This window comes from Antechinus flavipes, chromosome 6, assembly GCF_016432865.1.
Source record: "Antechinus flavipes isolate AdamAnt ecotype Samford, QLD, Australia chromosome 6, AdamAnt_v2, whole genome shotgun sequence".
Taxonomy (NCBI): domain Eukaryota; kingdom Metazoa; phylum Chordata; class Mammalia; order Dasyuromorphia; family Dasyuridae; genus Antechinus; species Antechinus flavipes.
The window spans coordinates 262,028,236-262,052,933 of record NC_067403.1 but is presented as its reverse complement, the minus strand read 5'-3'; the positions used below and the strand labels follow the sequence as shown (position 1 = coordinate 262,052,933).

Genomic DNA, 24,698 nt, shown 5'->3' with positions numbered 1-24,698 from the left:
GGGGGGAGGGGAGGCACAAGCCACCTTCCGAGCAAGAAGGTCCTGGGGTCGAGTGCTTTTTGGGGGGGAAAGGGGAGGAGCTGGCCCGGGGAAGGCCGGCCTCCAGAAGGGAGCCTCCCTCCACACGGTCCCATCTATCCCAGCTCATTTCCTTGAGTCTGGTGGGGCTGGGGATCGGCCTTCCTGCCCCTGCACCCACCGGGAAGAAAGCCTCGCGCTCTGGGGACTTTCACAGTCTCTCTCAGGGATCAGGAGGGGGCTGACTGTCCGGATCAGGGGACCCGGGGCCTGGCTGGGGGCAGCGCCCTCCAGAGCCGGTTGTTGGCCCGGGTCTGGGCCGAAGCTGCTGACGGTCTCCCTGCCCCCGAATTCTGGCTTCCCGGTCTGATGCTGGGGTTTTCCCATCAGCTCGCTTCGTGGCACCCTAGGAGATCCATTCAGGGCGTGTCCTGGCACAGGCTCCGCCCCGGCCCCAATCCTTCCCGGGGAACCACACCGGGCTTGGCCTGCAGGAGGCCGTGTGGCGGAGGAAGGCCCCCGAGGGTGGCGGAGCACAGGGAACCGCGCCGGCCGCCTCCGCCCGCGTCTGGGATCTCCAGGCCTGGAAATCAGGGCCGTAACAGGAGGCCCCGCAGGGCAGCGGACACGTGTCCAGCCCTTGAACTTGAGGCGTTCCGGAGACGAATGGGGCGCAGGCCCCAGGAATGGCGCCGGCAAGTCCAAGGTTCCAGCGGAGGCCAAGCTGCCCAACTTGGTCATCCCGAGGGCAGATGGACCGGAACGAGGCTTGGAAGAAGGTGAGGGAGGGCGTGGCCAAGGGCAGGTGTGGCCAGTGCGGAGCCCCAGGAGGCCCATCCACCATCCAGACCCGGGCTTGCACCGTGCTCCGGATCCTGCTGCCCCAATGCAACCCGCGCTCCGCCAGACACGCCCACCCCTGCACACGCACCCTCACACCTGGACTGTCAGTGTCGGGCAGCTGCACGTGCGGGAGTGCGGTCCGGGCAGAGAATGGTTACGGACGCAGCTTCGAGCAGGTGCCGGAGGCGCCTCTTCCTCCCCCCCCCCCCCCCAGGCCACGCCGGAGGGGCGGGGCTGGTGTCCGGAGGACACCTAGAGGAGGCTGAAGGGAGCCTCTCCCAGGAGGGGCCCCACGGCCCAGGCCTCGGAAGAAGCCTCCACAAGGTGGAGGCCCCGGACACAGGAGCCTGGAGGTTGAGTTCGGGGAAGAGCTGGAGGCTGACGTGTCCCGAGCGAGTGAAGGGGATTTGGGAGGCGTGAACGACTGAGCCCAGGGACCCTTCTCTCCAGTGCCGCGGCAGGCATGGGGGGCGGGGGGAGCGTCAGGAACAGTTCTCTTCAACTGTGCTTTAGACTTGGTCTCAGGACCCTTCCCCAGGTCGAGGGGGAAACTGAGTCAGCTCAATGCCCCCGCACCAGGAGGCAGCATTGACCGACGTCCCCGGTCTTTTTTCCAGCACAGACGTAGGTCGCTCAGACGCCATATTGAGCTCCCCCAAAGAACTCTCTGTTCCAAGAACATCAGGATGTTTGTGACCGAAACAACAACAACAAAAAGTCCAAAACAAAGTGGAGGCCGCCCAGGCGGCTAACAATGGAGGGACGGCCAAGTCAATTGGCGCATGAATGTCATGGAATATTATAATGTGATTAAGACTAAGTGTGAGAAAGCTCAGAAAATCAAGTGCGACCTTTCTGAAATAAAGGCAGATCCCAACAACAACAGCCCGAGCAGACTTTGGGCGACATGGTCCACCCTGCCTGGGACCACATGAGAGGAAACGTAAATGGGGCTGGAGAAAAAGACAAAGAAGTCTGATGGGAAGGGACTCCGGGCGGGCCAGAAGGCCGGCACTTTTATGCATTGAGCTTAATTAAGTTAAATGTAAATAGTCACAAGGCAAGTTTAATTAGTTCCATTGCTGTTTATTATTAAGTTTTATAATGTCATTAAAAAATTCTCTTCTGTTCTCAAATAGTCACCTTTACACCCATCCGGCCGCCATCTTCCTTCTGTCAATTCATCAAACTATCCTTCCGTTCATTTATCCATTCACCGGTCTTTTCTTTATCATTCTGTTCACCCATTCACTCATGTACCTTTCCTTTATCAATCTATCCATCCGTTCACTCATCTATCCTTTCTACCTCTATCCTTCTATTCATCCATTCACTCCTGGATCCTTTATCAGTCTATCCATCTCTTTCCTCATCCATTCTTTCTTCCTCTATCATTTACTCCTCTACCTTTCATCTATCATTCTGTTAATCCCTTCACTCCTCTATCCTCCCTTTATCATTCTATCCATCCCTTCACTTGTGCATCCTCCCTTTATCAGTCTATCCTTCTCTTCTATCACTTCATCTCTTCTTTCATTCTTCCATCTATTCATCCCTACATCCTTATTGACTTCCTAAGCCACCTGTCCATTACAGAGAAAGAAAAGGCCATCCATTGACCCACACTTAACACCGTACACCAAGATAAGGTCAAAATGGATTCATGACCTAGGCATAAAGAATGAGATTATAAATAAATTGGAAGAGCATAGGGATAGTTTACCTCTCAGACCTGTGGAAGAGGAAGAAATTTATGACCAAAGAAGAACTAGAGATCACTATTGACCACAAAATAGAAAATTTTGATTATATCAAATTGAAAAGTTTTTGTACAAACAAAACTAATGCAGACAAGATTAGAAGGGAAACAATAAACTGGGAAAACATTTTTACAGTCAAAGGTTCTGATAAAGGCCTCATTTCCAAAATATATAGAGAATTGACTCTAATTTATAAGAAATCAAACCATTCTCCAATGGATAAATGGTCAAAGGATATGAAGACAATTCTCAGACGAAGAAATTGAAACTATTTCTAGCCATATGAAAATATGCTCCAAATCATTATTAACCAGAGAAATGCAAATTAAGACAACTCTGAGATACCACTATAAACCTGTCAGATTGGCTAGAGTGACAGGGAAAGATAATGGGGAATGTTGGAGGGGATGCGGGAAAACAGGGACACTGATACATTGTTGGTGGAATTGTGAACACATCCAGCCATTCTGGAGAGCAATTTGGAACTAGGCTCAAAAAGTTATCAAACTGTGCATACCCTTTGATCCAGCAGTGTTTCTACTGGGCTTATACCCCAAAGAGATACTAAAGAAGGGAAAGGGACCTGTATGTGCCAAAATGTTTGTGGCAGCCCTGTTTGTAGTGGCTAGAAACTGGAAAATGAAAGGATGCCCATCCATTGGAGAATGGTTGAGTAAATTGTGGTATATGAATGTTATGGAATATTATTGTTCTGTAAGAAATGACCAGCAGGAAGATGTCAGAGAGGCTTGGAGAGACTTACAGGAACTGATGCTGAGTGAAATGAGCAGAACCAGGAGATCATTAGATACCTCAACAACGATACTGTTTGAGGATGTATTCTGATGGAAGTGGATCTCTTCCATAAAGAGAGCCTTAATTGATCAAAGATGGACAGAAGCAGCTACACCCAGAGAAAGAACACTGGGAAGTGAATATAAACTGCTTGCATTTTTGTTTTTCTTCCCGGGTTATTTTTACCTTCTGAATCCAATTCTCCCTGTGCAACAAGAGAACTGTTCGGTTCTGCACACGTATAATGTATCTAGGATATACTGTCACCTATTTAACATGTAAAGGACTGCTTGCCATCTGGGGGAGGGAGTGGAGGGAGGGAGGGGAAAAATCGGAACAGAAGTGAATGCAAGGGATAATGCTGTAAAAATTACCCTCGCATGGGCTCTGTCAATAAAAACTTTAAAAAAAAAAAGAAAAGAAAAGGCCGTCTCTGTGCCCTGAACAAAAGTGAATTTCTAAAGACGTCAGGATGAGCAGCTTTCTCGTTCTGCTTTCAGACGGCCTGGAGATGCTATGCGGCCGAGAACCCCGATTCTTCGACGTGGAAAATTTACATCAGAAAGCCCGCCCGAAATTATCACCTGTTGTCCCCCAGTCCCAAGCCCAAGAAATCAGTCATGGTAACGAACCTATTCTCCTTTGTCTCTGATGAGGGTGACCTTTCCAAAGCGGGCGGTTCTGGTTTTGGTTCCAAAACACAGGTGCCGTTGGGGGGGGAGGTTGCAAATGTGTGTCGGCCTGTGCAGACAGACACACCCCTGGGGAGTGCATTCAGTGCTTTGGGCACTTTTGAAAACAGCAGGAGGAGACGAAGATTTGTGGGCACTCCCCACGGTCCCTCACGCAGGAATCAGATTAACCAGTGAGGTTCCTTAGCTGGCTCCCAGTGCGCCTGGCGCCGGACTTGGTACGGGAGACAAAGACAAAATCAAAGCGATCCTGCCCCCCGGGGCACGTGATGGCGCACAACGGGAGGGCCACAAGCACGTCCACCTGTGTGTGTTGTGGTTCTTCCTTCGTTTTTGAAGAGAACCAGTGACCTCCCCGGGTCATGACTTGATTTGGCGTGAATTGAATTTAAGTGAGACAGAGGTGGGCAAAGTCATCGGCCTCATTCGCTCTTCCGGGGTCATTGAAGAGACAAAGACAGAGACAGAGATAGAGAGAAAGACAGAGACAGAGACACAGAGACAGACAGAGACAAAGAGAAAGAGAGAGACAGAGAGAGAGACAGACACAGGGAGACACAGAGAGAAACAGAGATACAGAGAGAGAGAGACAGAGAGAGACAGACACAGGGAGACACAGAGAGAAACAGAGACACACACACTAAGAGAGAGACAGAGAGAGAAAGGGACAGAGAGACAGAGAGAGAGAGACAGACAGACAGACACAGGGAGACACATAGAAACAGAGATACAGAGAGAGAGAAACAGACACACACACACACACACACACAGAGACAGAGAAACAGAAAGAGAATCAGAGAGAGACAGAGACAGATAGAGAGACAGAGACAGAGATAAATAACAAATACAATCACCCGGGTGGAGGGGACCAGCAAGGCTTCCTGCAGGAGGCGACATCTCAGCCAATCTAGAACAAGATGAGGGTTCTACAGGAAGAGAAGGGGGGCAGCCAGTCATGGAGATGGGAGCTGGCCCACACGGGGAGGAGGCTTAAGCTTAAGCCTCCGGAGCCCTTCTCCCGAAGGAGCCAGTGGAGTTTATGGAGCCGGTCGGTGACGGGGCCAGCCCCGGCCTCGAGGGGGATCCCGCCGCAGGTCGGGCGCCAGGCGGGTCTGGTAGAGCGCCCACTCAGAAGGCTTTTGGAAGAGTTCAGATGGGAGGCCTGGCCTAGGGTGGGGGGAGGGGGAGCATGCAGATGTGGCAACTGAGCAACGTCTCAGGAAAAGGGAGAAGCTGGGGGAGGTGGGGCTGCCGTGCTGGGAGAATGGGAGTGACCCAAACCACGGGGGGGTCACCGGTTCCCTTTGGGTCGTGCTGAGCGTCAGGTGCCCACGAGGTCTTTTCACTTTGAAATATCCAAGGGGCAGGTGGGGGAGGGACGCCAAAGTGCGGGAGGGAAGCCGAGGCCGGATCCCCGAGCCCCCGGAGGTCGGGCCCCTGAGAGCCCGGAGAGGGTCGGGGAGAGGGCCAAGAGTCAGCCTGGGAGCGCCCCTCGTGCCGAGAGGAAGGGGACTCGAGCCGCCTGCTGATCTGGGTCTCGTGGCCTCTAGGTAAAGAAGAAAAAGTTCAAACTGGAGAAGGACAACGGGGTCGGCGCCGGAGAAAAGACGCTGACGGTTCCGCACATCACTTACGACCACATCGCCGAGGACAGAAAGTCGGACCAGTTTGCCATGGACGGCTATGAAAACTCTGGTGAGGATCGCCGGATGAGAGAGGCCGGGAGGCTGCCTGGGCTCAGCAGGACCGGCTTCCTCCTGCGGGGCCTCAGCCGCAGAACCAGCGGGCACCGAGGGCATGGAGGGTGGGGGGAGGGGCTTCTTTATGGAAACCTTTGCTGATGAGAGTCATTCCTTTAGCTTGTGTGCACTTAAAGCCTTTGAGGAGCAGGGCCCAGAGGGGGAGGCTCCTAGTGACTAGAGGCCGTGCGCTAGGCTCCTTGTCTCACCTCCAGCCACCCAGCCTTTGGCCAGGGGACTGCCCCATCAGCTGAAGCAAGGAAAGCCTTCCTGGCCTGAGAGCCGCTTGGGCAGAGGTCTCCTCGCCGGGCGCCCCCCGCCGCTCCTAGAACAAGCCCAAGGCCATTTGTCCCCACACTGGCAAGGTGTCTCTCGGGGGGGGGGGGTGGATAAAAGCCCCTGAAGGGGAGACTTTTCTCTGAAAAAAGGGGGAGGTGCTTGGGGACAGATTCCTATTCCCTGTCATGTCAGCAGGCCAAGGAGAGAGGAGGGGTCTGGGCCTGTCGTAATCTCAGCATCTACAGACTCTCCCCCTCTCTTTAGGAAAGCAATCAGAACCTCTTATTTGTGGCTGGTCTCTGGGTCTCCCTCCCTCCCTCTCTCCTTCCCTCCCTCCCCCCCTGAGTTGAGAAGGCCGTGGCTTGCCCCGTCCCCTGGGAAGTCTCTGTCTCGGGGCGGCCGGGGGGCAGGGTGCCGTTCACAAGCGTCGAGCCTCTGTCCGGGGGAGAGGACGGCGTTTGCGAGGCCCGGTGGTCTCCGGCTGCCCCGTGCAGCTGCTTGTGGAAACCTCCCCCGCAGCCTCCTTCCCACACGCGTCCCAGAGCGACATGTTTTGAAAACAGCCCGAGCTGAAAGGTTTTGTGTGAGTCGCGGCCATTGTGCCATCGGGTTCTTCTCGGAAGCCTCTGCTAATGAGCCGCTCGGTGCTTTGGCCTGGGCCTCTAAGGCGGAACAAGGCCCCGCTTGGCAGGAGAAGCTCTTGGTCACGTGGCGCGGCTCGGGCTCCCGGTCTCGCCTCCAGCCGCCCGGCCTTTGCTCCGGGCGCTGCCCCTCGAAGATGGGGGGAGCGGGACCCGCCGGCACACTTTGTCTGCGTGTGGACTCGTGGCTGGCCTGAGCCTGACTCCAGAAGCGCCGCTGAGGGCACGGTCCCGGGGCTCCCCCACCCCCTTCCCATGAGCCCCCTTCCCTTCCTCCTTGTGGGCCTTTGAATCCCCTCTGCCCCCAGACTCTGCCAACCAACAAGCCACATAACTGGCCTGGATGGCAGAAGAGAGACCGGCTCTCGTCCTGGGCACGGCGGGCGCTTTCGTGTGCCCCTGCGGCCCATGGCCTGCATCCTGCGACCTGCTCCCAAGTACCCACTGAGGCCGGAAGGCCGGGGGCTGCGCTCCCACCGTGCCCCATGGCCCGGGCCCCACTGCCTTCCTGTCGGCCCCACGAATCTGATCTGTATTTTAGAGCCAAAACATGGGGAAACACTTGTTAACCAGCTCCCAGCATCCTCCCCTAACTGCCAGACTCGGGGGCTTCCCGCCATCCCCCTATACGTGCCAATCCCTGCTGCCGGGAGGGCCAGACTTGGAGGCTCCCAGCATTCCTCCATACCTGCTGCCCCCATTGCAGAGGAGGAGCCAGACTCAGGGGCTTCCCAGATGCCCCCCCCCCCCCGGCGGCAGTGGCTCCCACACAAAGACTGACTGTCTGGACAGATGCCCAAAGCACCCACGTCCGGCGTTCACAAGCCCGGCCTTTCTCTGCATGCAAATGAGAGGGCTTTGAAAATGCTAATGGGTGAATGGTGGGCACAAAGCGGGTGGCCTTCTGGGAGGGCAGCCCTCCACGTTTACCCAGTGAGCTCGTTGGAGGAGGAACGGGCGCAGTGGTGGCTGTTGGACAGGAGAAAGCCCCACTCGCCCCGGGCTCCTGGGTCCCCGGGCCGGGCTCTGGGCCTCGCATTCAGGCCCCTGGTGCCGGGGCTCTGGACATGTTACCCTCACTCCTCTCTAGACCTTGCCCCCCAAAGCCTGTGGAAGTCTAGGACCGGGTCGGCGAGCCCCCTGCCCCTTTCTGGTTCCCTGTCCTTGGGCCAGGGGCAGGAAGCGGAGCTGGCTCTGTGGTTTCCTGTGGGGATGGAGGGCCGGGCCGGCCAGTGCTCATTGCCCCCTCACCCCATCCCCCAAGCCTGGTTGGGAGCAGGGGTGTCTGGGGGGGAGGCCTATTATTGGGGGGGCTCTGGCCTTACTGGTTTTTTTATTATAAATTTTTAATGACAGCACATATGCATGGGTAATTTTTTTTTATCTTACATCCAATCTTTTTTTTTATTACAGCTTTTTATTTATAAGATATACGCCTGGGTAATTTTATAGCATTGACAATTACCAAACCTTTTGCTCCACTTTTTCCCCTCCTTCCCCCATCCCTTCCCCCGATGGCAGGTTGACCAATACATGTTAAATATGTCAAAGTATAGATTAAATACAAAATAATTATACAGGTCCTAACAGTTATTTTGCTGTACAGAAAGAATCGGACTCTGAAATAGTGAACAATTAGCCTGTGAAGGAAATCCAAAATGCAGGCGGACAAAAACAGAGGGATTGGGAATTCTATGTAATGGTTCATAGTCATTTCCCAGAGTTCTTTCACTGGGTGTCGCTGGTTTAGTTCATTCCTGCTCCATTGGAACTGATTTGGTTCATCTCATTGCTGAAGAGGGCCATGTCCATCAGAATGGATCCTCATACAGTTCTGTTGTTGACGTATATAATGATCTCCCGGTTCTGCTCCCTTCCCTCATCATCAGTCCCTGTAAGTCTCTCCAGGCCTCTCTGAAATCCTCCTGCTGATCATTTCTTACAGAACAATAATATTCCATAACATCCATATACACAATTTACCCAGCCATTCTCCAATTGATGGGCAGCCATTCATTTTCCAGTTTCTGGCCACTACAAACAGGGCTGCCACAAACATTTTGGCACATACAGGTCCCTTTCCCTTCTTTAGTTTCTCTTTGGGGTATAAGCCCAGTAGAGACACTGCTGGATCAAAGGGTATGGACTGTTTGATAACCTTTTGAGCATCGTTCCAAATTGCTCTCCAGAATGGCTGGATGCATCCAACAATGCATCAGTGTCCCAGTTTTCCCACATCCCCTCCAACATTCCCCATTATCTTTCCCTGTCACTCTAGCCAATCTGACAGGTGTGTAGTGATATCTCAGAGTTGTCTTAATTTGCATTTCTCTGATTAATAATGACTTGGAGCATCTTTTCATATGGCTAGAAATAGTTTCAATTTCTTCATCTGAAAATTGTCTCTTCATATCCTTTGACCATTTATCCATTGGAGAATGGCTTGATTTCTTATAAATTAGAGTCAATTCTCTACATATTTTGGAAATGAGACCTTTATCAGAACCTTTCACTGTAAAAATGTTTTCCCAGTTTGTTGCTTCCCTTCTAATCTTGTCTGCATTAGTTTTGTTTGTACAAAAACTTTTCAATTTGCTATAACCAAAATTTTCTATTTTGTGGTCAATAGTGATCTCTAGTTCTTCTTTAGTCATGAATTCCTTCCTCCTCCACAGGTTTGAGAGATAAACTATCCTGTGTTCCTCTAAGTTATTTATAATCTCATTCTTTATGCCTAAATCATGGACCCATTTTGACCTTCTATTGGTTAAGTGTGGGTCAGTGCCTAGTTTCTGCCATATTAATTTCCAGTTTTCCCAGCAGTTTTGGTCAAACAGTGAATTCTTATCCCAGAAGCTGGGGTTTGGGGTTTGTCAAACATTAGATTATTAAAGTTATTGACTATTCTGTCTTGTGAACCAAACCGATCCCACTGATAAACTAGTCTATTTCTTAGCCAATACCAGATGGTTTTGGTGACCGCTGCTTTATAATCTGGTTTTAGATCTGGTACAGCTAGGCCACCTTCACTTGCTTTTTCTCATTAGTTCCCTTGAAAGTCTTGACCTTTTGTTCTTCCAGATGAATTTCATTGTTCTTTTTTCTAGGTCAGTAAGAGAGTTCCTTGGGAGGCTGATTGGTATAGCACTAAATAAATAGATTAGTTTAGGGAGTATCGTCATCTTTATTACATTTGCTCCGGCCTCACTGTTTAGACGTTTCCCCACTGATTGGTAATCCCCCTGGGGTCAGCGGGGCTTTGAGTGTCAGCCTCAGGTAGAAGCTGTCAGGATGAGCCTGACCGGGTGGCCAGAGCCCAGATGGGGCCCCTCCCAACGCCAGGGGACCCCTTTCCCGGAGGAGCTTCCGGCCGCCTTTCTCCCTCATTAGGTCTGAGGGGAGGACGAAGGCCAGCCTCGTGGAGGCAGCGGCCTGCCGATTCTCAGACTCGCCCGGGCCTGTCTTCATTACTTGTGACATCCACAATTAAAGTCACTTTGACATTAAGCTTTTCCTTTGCTCTGCTCTGCTTCCACTCTTGACTTGAAAGCCCTGGGGCAGGGGTCGTCGATCCGGAGGCTGCCCGGCCCGGGGACCCCCGTTACGGGCTCCCTGCCGGCCCCCCGCTCTCCAGAGCAGAAGCGGAGGCTGGTTCCCCTGGCACAGCCGGGCCCCCGGTGCTAGCGTTCAGGCCTTTCTTTCCCAGCCCCGCTCCCAGGCCCCCTTTCCCAGGCTCCCACAATGTGACTTCATGCCTAAGCCCTTTGCCTGGAAAGGGCCACATTTTCCAAGAGGGCCTTCCTCGGGGAGGGGGAGCAAGGCTGTGTGCGTGGGAGAGGGGCCTGAGGCAGATGTGGGGCTTAGGGAGCGGCCCCTGGGGCCGGCTTCTCAAGGCTGACGCATGTAACTCATTTCCTCATTAAGAGTTCTGAGAACATCTGGAGCCGTTTGGCAGCCTCCTCCCTGGCTAATCGCTTTGATGCTTGTGTGAGGTGGGGAGCTGGACCGTGTTCTCCCTGGTGAGCAGACAGCGGAGGAGGCAGGGCCCTAATTAGGCTGGAGCTTTTGTTTGTTTGTCCCAGAATCCAGGGGCCTTCATCCTTCCCCCTTGTCTGGGGGGCTCTGAGAAGAACATCCTCGTGGCTGCTCTGGGGGCCGGCTGGGAACGGCGTTCTCAGGCATCCCGCACCCTGGCTGCCGTGCCATGGCCGGCTCTGGGAACGTGGGGCACAGGCCTTTCTGGACTTCTCAGGGTATCTTAGCAGGTCCACAACCACCTTCCCAGCCTCCCTGCTTTGTCCAAGGTCTACGACCACCTTCCCAGCCTCCCTGCTTTGTCCAAGGTCTACAACCACCTTCCCAGCCTCCCTGCTTTGTCCAGTATCCACAATCATCTTCCCATTCTCCCTCCTTTGTCCAAGGTCCATGATCTCCTTCCATTCTCCCTGCTTTGTCCATCACCCATGATCCCCTTCCTATCCTGGTTTTATCCAACGTCCATGATCACCTTCCTATTCTCCTTTCTTTGTTCAATGTCCACTATCTCCTTCCCATTCTTCCTATTTTGTCCAAGATCCACGATCACCTTCCCATTCTCCCTGCTTTGTCCATCACCCATGATCCCCTTCCTATCCTCCTGGTTTTATCCAATGTCCATGATCACCTTCCCATCCTCTCTATGTTGTCTGTGCTCCATGATCCCTTTCCCATTCTCCCTCCTTTGTCCATCACCCCTGATCCCTTTCCCATTCTCCCTCCTTTGTCCATCACCCATGATCCCTTTCCCATTCTCCCTCCTTTGTCCATCACCCCTGATCCCTTTCCCATTCTCCCTCTTTTGTCCATCACCCATGATCCCTTTCCCATTCTCCCTCCTTTGTCCATCACCCCTGATCCCTTTCCCATTCTCCCTCTTTTGTCCATCACCCATGATCCCTTTCCCATTCTCCCTCTTTTGTCCATCACCCATGATCCCTTTCCCATTCTCCCTCTCTTGCCTATCACCCATGATCCCTTTCCCATTCTCCCTCTTTTGTCCATCACCCATGATCCCCTTCCTATCCTCCTGGTTTTATCCAATATCCGTGATCACCTTCCCATCCTCTCTATGTTGTTTGTGCTCCATGATCCCTTTCCCATTCTCCCTCTTTTGTCCATCACCCATGATCCCCTTCCTATCCTCCTGGTTTTATCCAATGTCCATGATCACCTTCCCATCCTCTCTATGTTGTCTGTGCTCCATGATCCCTTTCCCATTCTCCCTCCTTTGTCCATCACCCCTGATCCCTTTCCCATTCTCCCTCCTTTGTCCATCACCCATGATCCCTTTCCCATTCTCCCTCCTTTGTCCATCACCCATGATCCCTTTCCCATTCTCCCTCTTTTGTCCATCACCCATGATCCCTTTCCCATTCTCCCTCTTTTGTCCATCACCCATGATCCCCTTCCTATCCTCCTGGTTTTATCCAATGTCCATGATCACCTTCCCATCCTCTCTATGTTGTCTGTGCTCCATGATCCCTTTCCCATTCTCCCTCCTTTGTCCATCACCCATGATCCCTTTCCCATTCTCCCTCCTTTGTCCATCACCCATAATTGCCTTCCTATCCTGTCTACATTGTCTGTGCTCCATGATCCCTTTCCCATCCACTCTCCTTTGATTCTCCCCTTTCCCCACTTTTTGTGGTGCATGTGTAGTCCCAGCTGCCTTCCTCCCTCCCACCTTGGTCTTAAGCCCTCAGGGCAGGGACCTCGGCTTCTGCTCCCCCGGGGCCTATCCCAGTGCTACATAGAGAATGAGAACATGACCAGAGAGCTTTAGAACGGAATATGAGCGAGTGACCAGTAGGGTTTGGCTGGGTCAGGCAAACCTGGGCATGGGCATTAGAGGAGGGCACTGGGGAGCGTCCAGGGAAGGACGCGAGGGCCAATACCCAAGACGCGGACGTCCCAGAACTGGCAGTCGCCCGGTGTGGAGGAGCCCCCGTGTGGGAAGAGTAGCTTTGTTCTGCTTGGCCCCCGAAGGCAGAGCCGGGAGCCCCAGACGCTCCCCGGAAGGGAAGGCCCATCCCGGGTGTGAGTCTGGGAGACCCTTTGGGTTTGTGGCCAAGGGCATCCTCCACGCTGGCTCCGTGCGCACGGGGTCCCTTCCTTCCGGCTCTGAGCTTCTGGGAGGAGAGAGGAAAGCAGGGGCCATTTGGAGGAGAGGTTCTAGGCGCATAGGTTAAGAACTGGACAGAAGTGTCAGGGTTATCCATGGCAGACAGCGCCCCCCCCCCCATTTTGCAGAGGGGAACCTCGAGGCCCAGAGAGAGCTTAAAGGATGTCGGTCTCAGAGCCCAGATACAGAGCTTGTCTGCACCCCGGGCTGCCTCCCAGTGACTTAGTACCAAGAGCATGCTGGGGACTGTTGGGGAGAGGGGCAGGAGTCAGGAAGACCCGGGCCCGGCCCCTCACTGGCTATGAGACCTCCCCAGTCGGCTCCTCGTCAATGGCTCAGGCCCCGGGAGCCAGGGAGATGCATCGTGGGGCTTCCCCACCGTCTCCTGCCCCCCAAGCCCACACTGTCATTGATGGAAGCCGTTTTGGGGGAGCTAATTGTGAGTGGGTTGAGGATGGGCCTGAGAACGGAGTCACAGTGGGATGTTGGGGAGCCCGGGGCTGGGGAGCGCTTCACGGACCACGAGTCCAGGCCTGGGGACCCTCTGGCTGGGGGGGGCTCGGGAGAAGGAAGAAGTTCTGAGCGTGGGATTCGGGGTGCCTCGGACAGAGGACAGAGCGAGGGCGGGAGGGCGGGGGAGGATGAGCTCAGCCTGGAACGCTCCCCCGCCAGATGAGGTCTCGGATTTCCTGGGGAGGGGGTGGATGGAATCCAGAGCCGAGGCCGAGCCCGCCAGTGACAGCTTCCCATCAGGCCTCGGTGCGGGCCCTGCGTTCTGTCAGAGAGCCCCAGGCGTCCTGTGTCTCGTCCAGAGGTGGGCTGTTCTGTGTCTGAGGTGCGCGGATAGCCAGCTGCCTTTCACTTGGGATTGCAGGGGCCGCTTCCCGCCAGCCTCCGCTCTGCTCTTAATCTCGGCTCTCCGGTCAAGCGCGCCTTTCCTGGGGCTTTGGAAGCCCACCAGCTTTGCCTCCATCCGTGGCCCCCTCTTTCTCCTCAAGTCTCCCACATTCCCCATTGGAAGCTCCCTCCTTCCTTGTGGGATCCCCCAGTTCTGTACCCCAGTGCTGGACATGGGACCAAAGACATCCCCCATTGGAAGCCTCCCTCCTTCCTCACGGGGTCCCCCAGTTCTGTACCCCAGTGCTGGACACGGGGCCCAAAGATGGCCCCTTTTGGAAGCCTCCCTCCTTCCTCACGGGGTCCCCCAGTTCTTCCAAGGCAGCAGGAAGGCTGTACCCCAGTGACATGGGGCCAAAGACATCCCCCATTGGAGGCCTCCCTCCTTCCTCACGGGGTCCCCCAGTTCTGTACCCCAGTGCTGAACATGGGGCCGAAGATGGCCCCAACCGTCCTTGATTCTTGAGACCATTGAGGGTCCATGTGTTGGGGAGCCCTCTGGGCCCCCCTAATTACCAGCCCCTTTGTCTCCCACTGGCAAAGTGTGAATGCCCTGCGCCGGGTGGCCACAGGAGAGACCCACGAGGGCCTGGGTGAGGGCTGCCCCGGCCGCTCCCCGTGGGCGATGGCCGTCCCTCCCGCCTCCACGTGCCTCTGAGCTGCTTGAGTGACGGCCCCCACAAAGGCCCTGTAAAGGGGCAGCGGATGGGCCGGGGGAGGGGGCTCTGCTCCCCCAGGGTGAGAGGGACCACGCTCTTGTCCCCATTCTAAATGCACACATGCAGACACAGACACACTTACAACATGTACACACGAACATGCACATAGACACACACACTTCTCCACTGAATCTCCGCGTCACTCACTGTCCAATCCCTGTCGTCTTTGACTTCTCCCCCTCCTCACGGGCCTCATGGTCTCTCTCACTGCCCCTCCCCCGGGTTGGTGGAAGGTCCCCATGGGGACCCCGCTCGCCCACAGCCTCCCCACAGCCTCTCCCGCCTCGGCCCCTCGGCTGGGTCCCTCTTCCACCTCCACGATGCCCTCTGACCCCCTGGAAAGGCTCGGCTCCCAGTTTGGAACTGTGCTCAAAAAGTTATCAAACTGTGCATCCCCTGTGACCCAGCAGTGTTACTACTGGGCTTATACCCCAAAGAGATACTGAAGAAGGGAAAGGGACCTGTATGTGCCAAAATGTTTGTGGCAGCCCTGTTTGTAGTGGCTAGAAGCTGGAAAATGAAAGGATGCCCATCAATTGGAGAATGGTTGAGTAAATTGTGGTATATGAATGTTATGGAATATTATTGTTCTGTAAGGAATGAGCAGCGGGATGAATACAGAGAGGACTGGCGAGACTTACATGAACTGATGCTGAGGGAAACGAGCAGAACCAGGAGATCATTAGATACCTCAACAACGATACTGTTTGAGGATGTATTCTGATGGAAGTGGATCTCCTCAATAAAGAGAGCTTTAATTGATCAAAGATGGACAGAAGCAGCTACACCCAAAGAAAGAACACTGGGAGATGAATATAAACTGTTTGCATTTTTGTTTTTCTTCCCGGGTTATTTCTACCTTCTGAATCCAATTCTCCCTGTGCAACAAGAGAACTGTTCGGTTCTGCAAACATAGATTGTATCTAGGATATGGTGTAACCTATTTAACATGTAAAGGACTGCTTGCCATCTCGGGGAGGGGATGGAGGGAGGGAGGGGAAAAATTGGAACAGAAGTGAATGCAAGGGATAATGTTGTAAAAAATTACCCAGGGATGGGCTCTGTCAATAAAAAGTTATTAAATTAAAAAAAGACTCAGCTCCCAGGACCCTTTGTCCCTGCCACCTCTCTGGCCCCGCCCAGCTGCTCCCCTCTGTGGTCCCTGACAGGGGCCTTTGGGGTTCTTGGAGAGGGACATTTGCTTAGGCCGTTTAGTGTTGTCTCCCCAGTTCTGTAATAAGCTTCTGGGGGGCCGGGGCTGCATATGGGGCCGGGCTTCATGGTGCTTTTATTTGTTGACTTTAGTGGGATAACAATGAGTGTATGTGAGTGTATGATTGTAAGTGTGAGTGTGTGTGTGAGTGATAGTGTGTGTGAGTGATTGTGAGTGTGAATGTGTGTGAATGTGAGAGTGTTGTGATTGTGTGAGTGATTGTGAATGTGATTGTGTGAGTGTGAGGGTTTGTGTGTGTGTGAGTGTGTGAGAATGTCTGAGTGTGAGTGATTGTGAGTGTGAATGTGTGTGATTGTGAGTGTGAATGTGTGAGTGTGAGAGTGCTGTGATTGTGTGAGTGTGTGTGAGTGATTGTGAGTGTGATTGTGTGAGTGTGAGGGGGGGGTGTGTGAGTGTGTGAGCATGTGTGATGTCTGTTTGTGGGGGAGGGCATGGGGGGTGCAGAGCTGGGGGCAGGGGTGTGTAGGTTGGAGGCATCCTACAGTGCCTAAAGCCCCCCCCTCTTTGTGTCCAGTGAAGAAGAGCCCTTCCTCCCTGGAGGTGAACCCCGGCCACTTCCTGAGGACCAACAGTTTCGCGGAGGACCTGGACCTCGAGGGGGAGACCCTGCTGGCCCCGATCACCCACATCTCCCAGTGAGTGCCCAGTTCTGGCGTCGTGGGGACTGGGGGAGGGGGGGAGGGCTGTGTGCCAGCGCCCATGTGTGTGGGGGGCTTGTCTTAGGGTTGCTCACAGACCCCGGAAGGAAGGGAATTCGCCCCTTCTGAGCCCTGGGAGAAGGTGAGGGCCCCGCCTCGCCCCCAGCTCTGGGGAGGTTGGAGGCTGAGCCAGTGGAGGCCCCTGGAGGGGCGGGGGCTGCTTCCCGCTGCCCTCTGCTTCCCTGATTCTCCTCCCATTCATCAAGTGCCGGCAGGAAAGTGCCCACGTTGGGGACAGGCGATGTTGGGGGAAGGCAATGTTGGGGACAGGTGATATTGGGGGACAGGTGTTTCCTGCTCTCCTCCGGGGGCCTGTGATTGACGTAGGGTCACCCAGCCAGTGTCGTGGAGAGCTTCAGCCACATCCCACAGGGAGACGAACGGCTCCTTCTTGGGAATGGCCCCTACGGAAGCAGCCCTGACTTGGGGGGAGCTCACCGGGCACCCCTCCCCCTGCCAGCCTCCTCACCTGGGGCGCCTCAGCGTGGTGGCCGGACTCGGGGCAGAACCCGGCCGGGGGGCTGGGCTCGTGGCCCCCGGCCGCCCTCCAGGAAGCGGAGCGGGCCCAGGGCCTGAGGGCCAGTGCCTCGGGACCCCTCCCAAGCGTCCTCCCACAACACCGCAGTCCCCAAGGAGCTGGAAGGAGGCCGGCTCCCCTGGGATGAGGGAGCGGGGGGGCCTTCATTGCTCCGTGTGAAGCCCGTACCTGATGGGAGGCTTGGGACCCCGAGGCAGCATCCCGGGGTGAGCCCCCCGAAAAGCCACTGGGGCTGCCGGCTTTCTGTTGGGTCCCGGCACGGAGCTAGAGGCCAGGGGGCGCTGTTCCTGCTGCCTTCCCCTCCTGCCCCCGGCCCCTTCCTTACCCACCCTGGGTTGCTGGCTTGGAGTCCCGGCCGGGAAAGGCCGTCCCCCACACATCCCCAGCCACCATTGCTCGGTTCTCAGCCTGGCGCATGAGCCTCCAGAGAGGAAAACCCACCGACCCCAACCCCAGCAACCCTCCCTTCCCCTCAGGCGGCCCCTGCACCCGACCCTGACCCTTCCCGCTCAGTGCTGAGGTCCCAAGACCCTCCCCAGACTCAGTCTGACCTCTCTGGATAAAGCAAGTTTGCAGAGGAGCCTTGGGACAAGTCCTCCCAGAGGGCGGCGTGGGGGGCTCCAGGGAGGGGTCTCCCGGCACAGAGGAGCACATCCTCCGCCTCCCAGTCGCCACTTTTCTCTCTTCAAACGTTTATTACCCGAGAAGGCCGCCGACGAGGGGCGGAGGGAAGGTCAGAAAAGGAGCCGCCGAAGCTGCGACTTTCCGGGGCTCCCCGATGTTGGGGCTCTGGCCTGAGTTGGATAAATGAAATGGACTTAAATTAGGAGAGAAGCAATGGCGCGACGGAGGGGGGCCTGGACTGGGCCGCCTCTCACCAGGGCGACCTTGGGGGGCGGCGAGGTGAGGGCCCCCCCATGCCGGCCTGGGCTGCCCCGGTTTATAGGACACGATAAAGATCCAGATGGTTGGGGAGGAGGAACCTGTGGGGTCCCTGCGGGGGAGGGGGAGCGCCATGGGTAATGGGGTGTGGGGAGACTGCCCGAGGGGAGGCCCCGGGCGTGAGGGACGCGCTGGGGGCCCGGGAGCCATCCTGGTCTGGGGAGAGATGGCGGCTTGGGGTTGGGTCACCGGCAAACTTCCCCTCGCCAAAGCGACCTGACCGTTGACTTGTCTGGGGCTCCGGGTTCTTCTCGGAAGAGCCCCTCCCCCACAACCCCCCATAGTGCTAGAGAGAAGGAGACTGAGGCCCCTGTCCCAGTGACTGAGAGGTCTGGCAGGAACAGCCCCGCCCTGCCCCCCGGTGGGAGGCTGGAGAAGTGTCCGGGCTCTCCGAGGAACCCGGTCCCTGAGCACCAGTGGGGACGCCCTGCCGGAGAGGGGGCTCTCTTCCACCACAGGGGGCCCCCGAGAGGAAGGGCTGCTCGGCCCCCCCGGACCTGAAGGCCCCAGGAGGGGCTCAGAGGCTCCCAAAGCCTGGGACTTGGACTCCTTCAGAGGGACCCAGGCTTGTCTGGCAGCCTTCGCCCACAGGAAAAAGCCTAGGGGGCCCAAGGGACAGCCGGCTGCCCCCCCCTCCCGGCCCCGGCCCCTGCCCACAGCCTGGGACGGGACAGCCGGCCGCCCCCCAGGGCCCTGAGCTCTGTGCTGGACCAAGTCTGCCCTGGGGGGGCTTCCCCCATGCGTCCACAGCCGGAGCCTGTCTGTCCACAAAATGGCCTCCCCAGCTGGAGGCTCCCTGGGGCGAGAGCCGGCGAGTCAGGGCAGGCGACGTCAGGGACCCACTTTCCTCCCTCTGGGGCATCAGGGGGGCGAGGGGGGAGGAGAGGATGGCGGCCCTGAGCCCGGAGGTGGCGGCCTTTGGGACACCCCGGCCCATCCACACTTACGGGCAGTGGGGGCCACGGCCGCCACGCCCGTTTCCTGCCCTGGCCCTTTGACCCCTGCCTAGTTGCTGGTGTTTCCTTGGCTGGCCAGTGGCCCCCTCCCCGCGGCCTGACGGCCCCTCCTCCTGTTTCAGAAAGCCGGTTCCCTTTTTTAATTCCGCCCTTTTATTTTCCAACGCCCTCACGAAGCCTGAGAAAACATTGCTTTTTTGTCGCTTGCTTCCAAGCGTTGAGGGCTGGAAGTCTCGGGGCGCTCACGGCGTCCATCAGCTCCACCGCCACCCTAGGTGCGGACCGCACCTGGACCTCGGGTGGGCTCACCGTCGCCCCCGCCCTGTGTCTCCTCGATTTGGGCAGTGCAAGGTCCACATTCGGGACACTTGCTGAGGCTGGTGTTGCTCCTGGATCAGGCAGTCCCTGGGAGTCGCTCTCCCCGGCCTGTGTCTCCCCCGGGGCCTGTGTCTCCCCCGGGGCCTGTGTCTCCCCCGGGGCCTGTGTCTCCCCGGCCTGTGTCTCCCCCGGGGCCTGTGTCTCCCCCGGGGCTGTGTCTCCCCCCGGGGCCTGTGTCTCCCCGGCCTGTGTCTCCCCCGGGGCCTGTGTCTCCCCCGGGGCCTGTGTCTCCCCCCCGGGGCCTGTGTCTCCCCCGGGGCCTGTGTCTCCCTGGCCTGTGTCTCCCCCGGGGCCTGTGTCTCCCCCCGGGGCCTGTGTCTCCCCCGGGGCCTGTGTCTCCCCGGGCCTGTGTCTCTTCCGGGGCCTGTGTCTCCCCAGGCCTGTGTCTCTCCCGGGGCCTGTGTCTCCCCGGGCCTGTGTCTCCCCCGGGGACTGTGTCTCCCTGGGCCTGTGTCTCCTCGGGCCTGTGTCTCCTCCCCAGGCCATGGAGGAAGGGCTTTCTGGAGGCCTCCAAGGGCTTGGCTGACCCAGGAAGTGGCCCTTCCCTGAGGAGGCTCGGCCTGTGGAAGGAATCCCTCGCCCTGAGGCAGGGGGTAGGTGGGACTCGCCCTCCTGGACCTTCTGGAAGGGGGGGGGGGTGCAGTTGGAGGCCGTCCAGTGCCTTCCCTGTATTTTATGCTTAAGGAGACTGACCCGCCCCCGCCCGCAGATCGCAGAGGTCCAGCCTTTGCTTCTGGCCACCGTGGGCCTGGCAGGGGTGAGTCTGGGGGGCAGGGGACCCACCACGGCCTCCCCCTGAAGGGCTGAGGATGCCCATTGGGTCTGGCAGAGGGCGCCAGCTGCAGCCAGTGGCCCTGGGAGGGCAGAGTCTGGAGGAGCCAGGGCCCGGCTGGCAGGGACGGTTCTCTTGGGCCTCCCCTCCCTAGTGCCCAACAGAGAGCCGAGCCACAGGAGGCGCCCAGGAAGTGCTAACTGGAAGGGTTCAGGGGGCAAGGAGGGTCGCATCCAAGCGGGAGAGGAGGAAGCCGGTGATTGCCGAGGGCCCGGGAAGACATAACTGTACGTGGGCTGATGGGAAACCTGGTCCCCACGAAGGAGCCCGAGCCGGCTGGCAGACGGGCAGCAGAGGCAGAGGCCGGGACGCTCGGGCAGGTTGGGATGGCACTGCTGAAGAGCGGCCCGAGATCCCCGGAGAGCCAGAACCGAGAGAGAGGCTGGGGCCCCCTCGGAGGCAGAAGAGACAGAAGGCGGCTCCCACCGGCCACCCCCAGACCCTACGGGGGACCCGAAGACCATCCCGGTCGGCGAGGGCCCGCTTCTGCCCGCGCTTTCACCTTTCGGGCGGAGGGGCCGGAGAGGGGGAACGGCCTCGGGGCCGCCGTTGCGCTCACCACGGCCGGCACATTCCTGCATCTCTCGCGGGGAGCTGCTCTGTCTCATGATTGATGTCCAGTAATTAAACTTGAATCCAGCTGCTGCGGATGGCCAACAGCGCCGAGCCCGCGGGACGGAGCAACACTGAGCAGGTCCCCGGCCCGGGCTCTCGGAGCCCAGGTTGCTCTGGAAACGGGGTCTGGCACAGCCGCGTGCACATTTCGGGGGGCAGCTGGGGGGCGGCTGGGACTGGGGAGGGGGCGGCAGCGGAGCACCCCTCTTCCCTTCCTCCCTCCCCCCCAGTTGTGTTTTTCTTCAGGGTTTCACTGATGTGAGATGTATTATCATCCTGGTCGCAGTCCAGAATCAAAATTAAAAACATAAATAAAGCGACATTTTGTTTCTATTAGGGGGCTCTCCCGCCCCCCGAACATGGGGAGAGTGAGATAATTGCATTGTTTAGAGCTTCGAGCGTCTCCGGGGGCGGGCTGAGCCCCTGTTGTTCTGGGGTGTGTTCAAAATGAGGGATTTGAGGCAAAGGAGAGAAGGCCGGGGAACGCAGCTGTGAATTACTCCCTGACATCTCGAGGGTCCTGGTAACATGATTGCAGGATGACATCGACAGCAACTGCAGCTGGGGGCTGTTCGGGGCCAGGCTCCTCTCCTCCCGGCCCACCGGATGAGAAAATCCCCGGCCTGACCTCTGTTCTCCCCCACCCCAAGTTCTCTTGTAGCCCGCGCTCCCCCCCACCCGTGCCTTCCCAATGAACCCTCGGCTTTTGGGGGCTTCCAGATATCACCGCTCTCATCAGGGGGTCCCGGGGACTCGGGACCCCGCTTCCTTCTGCATCCCTGAGCCATCCCCTGTCCGTACCGCTCTTTGGGGGCACCGGGTCTTCCCTGCCTTCTCACATCCCAGCATCCTTTGTCTCTACTCTGTGTCCGCAACTCAATTCTAAGTCCCGAAGTGTGAGGGCACCTTCCCCTCCACGCCCCGTGTTGTTCCAGCTCAGGGCCTTCCCTCAAGGTTTTCAGATGTGTGGTTGAGTGAGCGGGAGGCCGAGGACCGGGGTCCTGGATCAGGGGTCACGGCTCCAGCCTAGCCGACCTCGCCACCCGGCACATCTGTCACCGTGTGGGACTCGGCAAAGGGTTCTTGACTTGAGTTCTGAGGAAGATGACGTGTGCAGAGTTCAGATCTGTGCCCTTTCCTCAGAAGGCTGAGGCGTCATCCTAGAATGGGACAGCTGGGAGGGGTCCTAGAGCAGCAGAATGTACCGTGCCGGAGGGCAGCTGAGCTCTTAGAACATAGAGAGTCTAGAGCATGGAATGCCAGGCTTGGAGTGAGCTTAAAGTATATAACATGGAATGTCACGGTCTTACTTACAATGCAGACTGTCCTAGCTAGAATACCTGTTAGACCTTGGAACACTAATCTAGACTATCAGAACTGGGAGAACCCCTGCAACCTGGAAAGCCAAATTTGGATAGACTTTGGAACAGAGAGCATGGAATGACACCTGGGAAAGAGCTTAGAAAGTGATATTTGGGAGTTAAGAGAGACCTGAGAACACAGAACATGGATTGTTAGAGCTATAGAGGTCTTTCAAGCACAAAACAAGAAACATCATGTTGAGAAGGACTTTAGAACATAGAAGATGGAATGTCAGAACTGTTGAAAAGCTTACAAGATAGCAAGTCTGGGCTGAAAAAAGAATCTAGAACATGTGACATAGTGTCAGACCTAGAACATGACATCTTAGAGCTGGGAGAGAAGTTAGAACAAAGAATCTTGAATGTGACAGCTGGGAGACATCTTAGAATTTAGAAGGTAGAAGACCAGCCTTGGGAGAGACTTTGTAATATGAAATGTCAGAGTTAGAAGAGAAATTAGAAGACACTACAAAGAATTTCAGATCTAGAAGGGACCTTAGAACACAGATCGTGGAATGTAGGATTTGGATAGACCTTAGAACCTAAAGCAGACTGTTAGAGCTAGGAAGAACCTCAGAACATGGAATGTCAGAACTGGGTAAAGACCTTAGAACATGGAACATAGGAAGCCAGAGCTTATCTCATATGGAACAGAGAGTGCTAGGGCTGGGAGAGGCCTTTGAATATTGAATGTGGAAGGTCCAAAGTGAAAAAGGGCTCACAAACCTTAGAACATAGACCATAGACTATGTGATCTGGAAGGAACCTTAGAACGTGGGTTATCAGAAATATTAGAACATAGAAACAAAATGTCAGAGATGAGAAGGGCCTTAGAACAAAAAATGTCAAAATGGGAGAGAGCTTACAACATGAAATTTCAAAGCCAAGAGAGATATTAGAATATAGAACATGGAATACCACAACTGGGAGAGACTTTGGAACATAGACTATAGAATGTCAGAGGTGAGAAGAGGCTAAGAACACAGAACATAGAAAGAGAACAGAGAGGGACATATCTAGGGGGGACCTTAGAATATAGAACATGGAATGGCAGAACTGGGAGACCTTACAACATGGAATGTCAGAGTTCGGTAGAGACCTTAGAACAGAGACTGTAGAATGTCAGAGGTGAGGAGAGCTTAGAACACAGAAATTGGAAAGGCAGAGTAGAGAGGGACCTTAGAATCTGAAAATACAGAGCAGAGAGGGGAATTCAAACAAAGAATGTAAAATATCAGAACTGAGAGAGCGAGAGGCTAGAATGTCAAAGATAAGGAGAGTCTTAGAAAGACTAAGATAGAGCAAGACTTTGGAATATGAAATTTCATATCTAGAAGGGACCTTAGAACATAGAACATGTGAGATCAGAACTGGCAGGGATCTCAAAACATAGAACATGGAATGTCAGAGCTGGGGGGACCTTGAGACATAGAGTTTAGAATGTCATTGCTGGGGAAGAGCTTAGAAGATGGAATATCAGCGCTGGGGGGACTTTGGGACATAGATTCTAGAATGCCAGTGCTGGAGAAGAGCTTGGAACATGGAATATCAGCGCTAGGGGGACCTTGGGACATAGACTCTAGAATGTCAATGCTAAGAAAGAGCTTAGAACATGGAAAATCAGAGCTGGGGGGACCTCGGGACGTAGACTCTACAATACTCATGCTGGGGAAGAGCTTAGAACATGGAATGTCAGAGTTGAGGGGACCTTGGGACATAGATTCTAGAATGTCAATGCTGGAGAAGAGCTTAGAACATGGAATATCAGAGCTGGGGGGACCTTGGGACATAGATTCTAGAATGCCAGTGCTGGAGAAGAGCTTAGAACATGGAATGTCAGAGTTGGGGGGACTTTGGGACATAGATTCTAGAATGTCAATGCTGAGAAAGAGCTTAGAACATGGAATATCAGAGCTGGGGGGACCTTGGGACATAGACTCTACAATACTGGTGCTGGGGAAGAGCTTAGAACATGGAATGTCAGAGTTGGGGGGACTTTGGGACATAGATTCTAGAATGTCAATGCTAAGAAAGAGCTTAGAACATGGAATATCAGAGCTGGGGGGACCTTGGGATATAGACTCTACAATACTCATGCTGGGGAAGAGCTTAGAACATGGAATATCAGAGTTGGGGGGACCTTGGATATAGATTCTAGAATGTCAGTGCTGAGAAAGAGCTTAGAACATGGAATATCAGAGCTGGGGGCATCTTGGGATATAGACTCTACAATACTCATGATGGAGAAGAGCTTAGAACGTGGAATGTCAGAGCTGAGGGGACCTTGGGACATAGATTCTAGAATGTCAATGCTGGAGAAGAGCTTAGAACATGGAATATCAGAGCTGGGGGGACCTTGGAACATAGATTCTAGAATGTCAATGCTGAGAAAGAGCTTAGAACATGGAATATCAGAGCTGGGGGGACCTTGGGACATAGATTCTAGAATGTCAATGCTGAGAAAGAGCTTAGAACATGGAATATCAGAGCTGGGGGGACCTTGGGATATAGACTCTATAATACTCATGATGGAGAAGAGCTTAGAACGTGGAATGTCAGAGTTGGGGGGACCTTGAGACAGATTCTAGAATGTCAATGCTG

At 55.4% G+C, this 24,698-nt stretch overlaps 1 protein-coding gene across 2 annotated transcripts in view; it reads left to right on the top strand.

Moving 5' to 3' along the window:
* The window catches only part of KCNQ1 (potassium voltage-gated channel subfamily Q member 1), a 218,504-nt gene that overhangs the window by 79,312 nt on the left and 114,494 nt on the right, over positions 1-24,698 (top strand). For both annotated transcript variants that reach the window (XM_051967079.1, XM_051967080.1), the window contains exons 9-11: positions 3,917-4,039; positions 5,659-5,803; positions 16,292-16,412. In XM_051967079.1, coding sequence (XP_051823039.1) covers positions 3,917-4,039; positions 5,659-5,803; positions 16,292-16,412 — 389 coding nt within the window. The remainder of the gene's footprint in view (positions 1-3,916; positions 4,040-5,658; positions 5,804-16,291; positions 16,413-24,698) is intronic.